The sequence below is a fragment of the Macrobrachium rosenbergii genome, chromosome 35 (assembly GCF_040412425.1).
Source record: "Macrobrachium rosenbergii isolate ZJJX-2024 chromosome 35, ASM4041242v1, whole genome shotgun sequence".
Lineage (NCBI taxonomy): Eukaryota > Metazoa > Arthropoda > Malacostraca > Decapoda > Palaemonidae > Macrobrachium > Macrobrachium rosenbergii.
Genome location: NC_089775.1, coordinates 7,394,629 through 7,402,842, shown reverse-complemented (window position 1 = coordinate 7,402,842; position 8,214 = coordinate 7,394,629). Strand labels below are relative to the sequence as shown.

Genomic DNA, 8,214 nt, shown 5'->3' with positions numbered 1-8,214 from the left:
GAATGAATAAAGTACGTCTGAAGTTTGAGAATAAAAGGGTGTTATAAAATAGAAAGTTTATTTATTTAAAACAGGTAAATAGGATGAAAGCAATTCAAGTTACAATAAATTTTCAAAATGATTGCAAGTTCACTGCAATATTCAAAATGACAAATATAAGTGAAAATAGTTTTCAGGTAAAAGTGATGTAAGTTGCAATTGATTTCTACATGAATAATGGAACATAAATATATTCTTGATTGAAAAAAATTATTTCCATTTTAAATCCTGTTTATTTAAAACTTTAGATGTAGATACAATTACTTATGGTTCTTGTTTAAAAACTACTTGTTTAAAACTTTAGAAGTAATAGCTAATTATCAAAGACCATCCCATTAGATGAATGCATGTATGTAGGTATGGATGTAGCCTATTTATTCATGTTTAAATTCTAAAAGCACATGAAATAAAATAGCCATTTATCTTATTAGATACAAATACTTATACCTCTTGTTTAAAAACTACTTGCTTAAAACTTTAGAAGTATGGATGTATTTATTTATGTTCAAATTCTCAAAGTACATGCAATAGCTATTACTTATTAACTTATTCAATATGCATTTTGCAGCAAAAAGACCTTGCGACAAAATTTCCTACGGCAAAAAGTCCGTGGCGAAAACTCCTGCGGCAAAAATTCCGGTCACCGATGAAGGGAGAGGATGAGGATGAGGATGAATGAAATGACTGATCCACGAAAGAAAGAGAGGAAGAGGGAAAGAAAGAAGACTTAGCTTGGAAACCCACAGGGCACCAAGTCCCCCCTCTTGACTAGGTATTAGCTGCTCATGGAAAGGCAAGGGTGTCGGAATGTGCCAAATTCCTCATTGTCGCTTGGTCTTGTGGGTTGAGAAGGGTCCTTCCTTCCCTTCCTGAATGATCGATTGATTGATAATCAACAATTGCAAGAGTCTTCTTGGAGGGAAGGAAGGAAGGAAGGGAAGGAAGGAAGGAAGGAAGGAAGGAAGGAAGGAAGGAAGGAAGGAAGGAAGGATTCATGAGACAAAACTTTTCTTTTTCAGGAGGTGAAGGAGGAGGAGGCTCTGAAAGAACTCTGAAGAAGAAGACTTTCTTGAAGAAGAAGAAGAAGAAGAAGAAGAAGAAGAAGAAGAAGAAGAAGAACCATGAAGGTCTTTCCTAAGTATAGACTTCTTCCCTTTGATGCATGTGGCACTGTGTGTGATTTCACAGCTTGTTTTTGCTTTATTATAGATAACACTAATGACCTACTTTGGGGTCTAAATGTGATGTTCTTCTTCTTCATCTGTTGAATCTGATGGAAGTCTGTTTACTGTACTTATTGCTGTACTCAGTGACCTACTTATTCTTTCAGAGAATAAATTATAAGAACATTAATAAAAAATGAAAGAGGGTTTTTGTCAGCAACATTTTTAAGTTAATTTAGGAAAATCTGTAATAATGGAGACTTTTGACCAAAAGATTCGTTTTCATTTTTTGTATTTTATCAAGTGTTTTCTGCACAAACAGACAGACACTTATTACTTAAGGCCCACCTTTGGAAGGTGCAATCAGCCAAAGTGGTTGAAGAAGAAGAAGAAGAAGAAGAAGAAGAAGAAGAAGAAGAAGAAGAAGCAATGGCTGAGTGGTGCTGCTGCACTTGACTCACTTTGCTAGGCCCAGGAATCATCGCTCCCTGCCTGCCTACCACCCACCCACATGTGAATGGGTAGTACCAGTGTCAGTCTGTCTGATGGGCTCAAGAAAAAGATCAAGGTCACGGAAACAATGACTTTCTGTGTCTGTTTTGTTTCTGACCTTCATAGAATTCGTCTCTTGGCTGTTCAACTCCACCAACAATTGTTCTCGTAAGACAAGAGTTTGTACTTTGGCTAAATCCTTCAGAGGAGACTGAAAAGTAGAGAGAGAGAGAGAGAGAGAGAGAGAGAGAGAGAGAGAGAGAGAGAGAGAGAGAGAAAGAGACATAATTCATCAGGAAGCAATATGACATAATAATAATAATAATAATAATAATAATAATAATAATAATAATAATAATAATAAAATTAAAGACGTATAGCACTCAGAAAATCTTTATTTTAGAATGATTATGGGAGTTAAAATCAAACTCAAAATTGATTTCTTCATATACCGGGAAAAATCACAGAATAAGGCCACATTGGGTCACTTTGATTTTCTTATAGTCTGGACACTGAAAGGTGACGTCTGTCAGGACAAACAGTCCCTCCTCCACCTTCCCGAAGCAATATCCTCCTCCCAAATTGGTATGTTTTCTTGTGACGATATAGAACTTCGAAGCTCTTTCGTGTGAGACGACTCCCCACACTTCCCCCACCTTCGCTGACGTCTGTTTATAGGCCTCCTTCCTCTGACCCTCCCTCTCCCAGTCCTCCCTCGATGACAACACTGCTCGAGTTGATTTGCCTCCTCCATGGGACACATAGTCTCCCATTTGTATCCAATCGTCCTTCGTCCCTACACCTGAGACATGAGAGTTGGCATAAGAGGGTCCCATCCCTCCTGCACACGTGTACAGGAAGTTGAGACCCCAAATGCCATTCTCAGTGACCCTGATGATGATCCTCCCCAGGCGGGTGGATTCAAATGCCAGATCCAGGAACGCCCTTGGAAGGGAAGAAGGAGAAGGAGAAGGAGAAGGAGAAGGAGAAGGAGACCCTTGCATCAAGGACTCAAGCTGTCAAGGGAAAGGAGGAGGATATTTGTTAGAATAATAATAAAAGTAATAACCTTAAAAACTATCATCCTTATTTTTAATATAATTATTGGTTGCATCAGCAACAACTTCCATAGACATGAAGATGAAGAAGAGCAAAGGGAGAAGAAGAAGAGGTTAATTAAAATGCCAAATAACAAAGAAATAAATAAGAAATATCTATTGTGGGTGAAACCCCTGTGCAGGAGTTTTCCACAATATTATTATTAACTCTTTTTTATCCTCCTCCTACACCGAAGGCTCATCAGTAGTGCAACTACATCCTTACAAACACGGCACCACTCAACTCTATCTGTCTTTGAACTCATTCTTCATCTTATTCTTCTTGACTCTTTTCACAAAACCTGTCATCCTCCTCCATTCTCTCCACATGAATGAACCATCTCAAAACACAATGATCCATCCATACTCACGCAGACAGATCAGCTCTACAGCTTCCATTTTTCTCTTTTTTTCATATCCAGCATTGACACTTCACTTCCATAAAGGAGAGGTGGCTCAACAACACCTTCATACATTTTCACCTTGGCTTACTGTTGCCTTCCTTGCTTGCTTCACCTCCTCTGTGACTCACCTGTTCCTTCATCCTACCAACATCCAATATATCTACTCCAAAATACTTCAAAAGATCATCCATTCTCCCAACATCCATCTACTCTCAACTTTCAAACACTCTCAGGTTCTGTCACCAGTTCCTGCAGTTGTTTCTCTTCACCTTCCCTCATCATCAGTCTTGTATCATCTGTAAACATGAGTTATTCCACACAATCTGCTCAAGAATGATTTTCTTATCCACAATTTTGCACCAACTTCTGCTGCTGTCCTTTCCGTGTTGGCACACATTGCCCTTTCACCTTTGTCTCTCTCACTCAGTGCCAAAAACATTCTGCTTTCTTTCGCTCCTTAAACAGAGAAGCTGTTGTTATTCCTCCCTTACCCTCTGCGCCTCATCCATGCACATTCAGAACCCAAAGTTGCAGTATCTTCTCTTTTCTCCATAAAATGTGACCCAGGTCAGTCACTGCTGAACTCACCTTCCATATCAAGAACTGTTCATTATGTTCATCTCAGATGAAGAAATTCCTCAAGTAATAGTGAAACTCGACAATGACTGATAAAGGATTATGAGAGACAGAAAGGACTCCTACTCATATCCTCATAGGAATAAGCTTACCTCTATGACAAAGCATTTTGATGGGAGCCTTCCTTCTTCAAGATGATTCACGTATAGTTGGTTGCTGGACTCAGTCTTGACTGGAGCCACCCTCAGTTTCCCTTCAAAGGTCATCACAGCAAAGACCTCTCTTTGGGCATCCCCTCTCGAGCGACCATGAGGACTTCGGAGATCAGTCACCTGAAGAAAGGTTCCTTGATTGAAAATCTCATAACCAGTTCACGTTAAAAGTTATTATGTTTAATAGGAAAGATATTTCACTTTAATTTAAAGTTAATTAACTGTAAGGGTGTGCATGTTGTTAAGTTTTCGTTATTATTTGTAATAAAAATACGTGTTTTTGAAAAACCAAAGACATGTTTTAAAATACAAACTCATTACTGTAAGGTAACCCATTTTATGTATCAACATGACCTCCAGACACGCCACAGAGGACGATAAGTTCCCGAGATAGTCGCCCTTTCCCTCTATCTGATTATACATCAGGGCCACTGAGTATCCCAGAGGCGAAAGTTGCCCTTCTCTGTGTTTCTGCATCAAATAATGGGGTTGAAGGGAAACTATCTGTGTCCTGACAATGAATCTTGGGGCACAGGAGAAGCCAATCCTCTGCCAGTTCTCTGAATGGGTCACAAAACTTGAAAGGGTTCGAAGTTCACTTACTCAAAGTGCTTAAGCACCTCCTTGTCCTGATTTCTGCCAAATCACGAACCATACTTGAATAAGAGGAAGAAAACAGCCGATGAATCACTCCCCAACACCACAAAGTGGAATAATAAGCAGAATGATAACTTTATGGAATGGAATAGCGAATTTTAAAGGTGGGAATAAACAGAGAAAATACAACATTTCTGAAGGAGATTGCAGAAGTGTTGGAACATCACACACACACACACAGACAGAATGGCCAGTTTCCCCACCAGGAGCACCCAGAGATCCAGAAACATCCTCAGACAAGTGGAAAGGGGAGCCCTTCTTCTTCTTATGTGGAGTGTCTGGAAATTGCACTGTCTCTTAGGACAGGCTTTTGTAAAGTGATGGGTTGTTTCAAACAAATCAGACATTATCTTCTCATTTAGTTACATTTATCTTGAGTCTGTTGAGTAGATGTTTCTCAGGACAAATTTTCAATTAATTTTCTGTTGAAGAAAAGACTCCTGAACTTACCGTAATGTTCACAACAGAGTCTCCTCCTGATTCCTCAGTTATTCTTTGCAGGTCCTTCTTGGCACTTTCTAAAGCCATTTCGATCTTGAAAATATCCTGAAAGACAAATCCAAGAAGACAGATTATGAAGAGTATCTTGCAGTTAGGACAGAGAGATTACAGAGATTACCCTGATTAATGGGACTATCAAAATGACTGAAATCATAAATATCTATGAGACAAGAAAGAGTCCTTGAATTTTTTAGCTTTTTAAATAAAAAAGAAGTATTATTATAAATTCACGGATAAGGGCAGAGTTGACTGATATCATGGGAATATTCTGAAGATATCTTAAGCCCTAGGTTGAGTGATACAAAGAAGTAAAAAAGCAATGATCCCTTTCATGAGCAATGTTAGAACCAAGTGAGAGAGAGAGAGAGAGAGAGAGAGAGAGAGAGAGAGAGAGAGAGAGAGAGAGAGAGAGAGAGAGAGAGCAAACTCACCTGCTTCATGTTGTCTTTATTCTCCTGAAGAAGTTCCTTAATTTCATTGGCTTTCTCTTCAACATCATGAAGAACCTTTTCGCCATCGTCCAGAAGATGCCCAGCAGAAGCAAAGTCATTTGCTGCTTCCAATTTGTCTTCAGAGTCTTTCATTTGTTGTCCCTTTCCTTTGATAATATCCAACTTGTTCATCAGCAATTTGTTATCTTGGGTAATTTTGCTGAAAGTCTCACTAATGCAAAGCTTTATTTCTTCCAGTGGTTGCACAAGTCCTTCAAGACCTTTTCTCATCTTATTGTTGCTTTCAATGCGGTCATTGACCTCAGCCTCAGTTTCCTTGCAAACAGCAATACCTTTTCCGATAACATTCTCCATGAAATACTTGGTAGTCTCCAGAAAGGGTTTCTTCAGTTCTCTGGACGAAGCCTTTGATCCTTGATGCATGGATGCAAGTTGCTTTGCAGCGTCAAGGAGGCCTCTGTTAGTCACCACGTCCTCTGCTGAATTGGCCGTGAATGTCTTCCTGCAGACAGCACATTTTTTCTTTTGGGTCGAGATGAGCTCATTGATGCAAGGGCCACAGAACGAGTGGGAACAAGGGAGAAGTCTCGGGCAGTGATCTTCACTGAACACATTACAGCAAATGTCGCACTCCAGGGGATTGGATGCCTGAAAAGGAAAAAAAATCAGTTGCCCCTTCAGATACAAGTTTGATTTTCCCAAAGATTATGTTTATCTTTATGGAACCCAATAATGCAAAGGGTTTTCTGCTAATTCTTTGTGATGATGAACTTGACATTTCTGCAATAAATGTTTGATTAATCCATTACAGAACCCTCTATATCTACCAGTAATGGGAGGACCACAATGGGAAACTGGTCTTTTTTGCCTGAGGGGAATAAGAATGATTGAATTACAAGGATGCACAGTAACCTAACCTAACCTAACCTACCTAACCTAACCTAGGGTGCTGAGTCCCAGCTTGAATTGGGTTTTTCACCTACTAAAACCCACATCTAATTTGACCTTAAGGGTAGTTTTCCACTGGGGTCCCTTATTGTTTAGAAATGATGGGGTTGGAACAAAATGTCATATTCATCAAAATCGCATTTAAACTATCAAAAAACAATATTTTGCTTTGAAAATAATGAAACAACTGATGTCATGACAAGAGATAAGACATTCCCAATTCCTGACAGACCGACATAACTATCAGCAATGTTCACCAGTTGCCTGGTGGGTAGGCCAGACAACCTTTTTGTTGTCCTCTGATTCTCCCAAGAAGGATGAAGCCTATCCAGAAGCCAATCCCCAAGCAAGCTGATAAAAATGCTTGAAGAAAGCAGAGCTGTGACCAGATTTTCATGTTATTATGAAGAGAACTAAACCCTCCACATTGTCAGAAAGTGGCAGAGACTATTTTCCATTGGCAGTAGAAATTGCAGAGCACCCACCTGTCCATACATCTTGCACACTACCAAATTAACATGGGCTCAAGACTTAGCTACAGGCAGTAACATCCTTATTGTACAACAGTTCCTGATATTTGCAAGGTGGTTCATGATTGTCTCAGTAGTTCCTTTGTAAAGATGCAGTTCAATAGACAATCTGTATAAACCCAATCAAGGATCTTCTGCACTTCACTCACTGGTGCCATCTGTCCTGCCTCATATCTCTTTCCTTCTGTTCTTTGCTGTCCATTTATTAATGACCTACAATGCTGAGACTCTGTATGTAGGGAACAAACTGCCTATGGCGTCACTTTAGCACAAGATGTTTATCTTCTGACTCCTTTAAAGAGCTTGGATTTATGTTGATTTAAACTTTGGTGCCACATTAAAGCCTGGGATTCCCATGGGTTTTGAATAAATGCAAAGGACAGAGATGACTGACATAAAGTAACCTGCACATCATCACATTGATAATGTTCCACTTATTGTTGTTGAAGACAGGTGGGGTATAGCTCTCCAGTTCTTTGTAGTAATAATGTAGGAATTTTGTTTATTTACAGAAACTATTTATGATATTCAAACTCCAGATTAAACTTTTGGTCTCAAATGTTATTGAAGAGGAGGAAGTGACTGAATGGCCAGCCTTTGAGTGTTGTAAGTCAGTCACTCATGTTCACATGGGGCGTTTTGTCTCAACAATCACCTGTATGTTAAGGTATCCTACCAGAAAGAGAATTCAGGTGTATAACCAATGTATTACCTATTGACTGCATTGGTGGCAGCCTTCAAGATGTAAGCATTGCATCCTGAGGCAGTGTTGGCACATTAAAATCAGTGATCAATGATTGTGGAATTGTTTCAGTGTCGTGACAGAAACTGTGGCTGCCTTAGGGACATCAAAAGACCTACTTTGGCCTCTTCTGGGTCACTGGAGAACTTCTAAACTCTCATACTACTGATGACCTCGCAAATGCAAAGAGCTTTTAAACAATGTTTTCATTCTACAAGGCTTTCTCCACACATAAAGAAAGATATCTTGTAAAATAAGTACATAAGAAAAATAATCAGAAGGTGTGCACAACTCTCCCCCATTAATGTATTCGATCCACGAATCAGCATAGCGGTGTCAGATGAACGATCATGGCTAAATTTAACTTTAAATAAAATAAAAATTACTGAAGCTAGAGGGCT

General features: G+C 39.3%; 1 protein-coding gene across 2 annotated transcripts in view; it reads right to left on the bottom strand.

Annotated features, from left to right (window-relative positions):
• Nucleotides 1-2,073: 2,073 nt before the first annotated feature.
• Nucleotides 2,074-8,214, bottom strand: part of LOC136856451 (uncharacterized) — a 34,999-nt gene continuing 28,858 nt past the window's right edge. For both annotated transcript variants that reach the window (XM_067134332.1, XM_067134331.1), the window contains exons 2-5: nucleotides 5,573-6,241; nucleotides 5,091-5,186; nucleotides 3,924-4,103; nucleotides 2,074-2,710 (exon numbers count right to left, since the gene is read on the bottom strand). In XM_067134332.1, the coding sequence (XP_066990433.1) occupies nucleotides 2,156-2,710; nucleotides 3,924-4,103; nucleotides 5,091-5,186; nucleotides 5,573-6,016 (1,275 nt within the window). In that variant the 5' untranslated portion in view covers nucleotides 6,017-6,241 and the 3' untranslated portion in view covers nucleotides 2,074-2,155. The remainder of the gene's footprint in view (nucleotides 2,711-3,923; nucleotides 4,104-5,090; nucleotides 5,187-5,572; nucleotides 6,242-8,214) is intronic.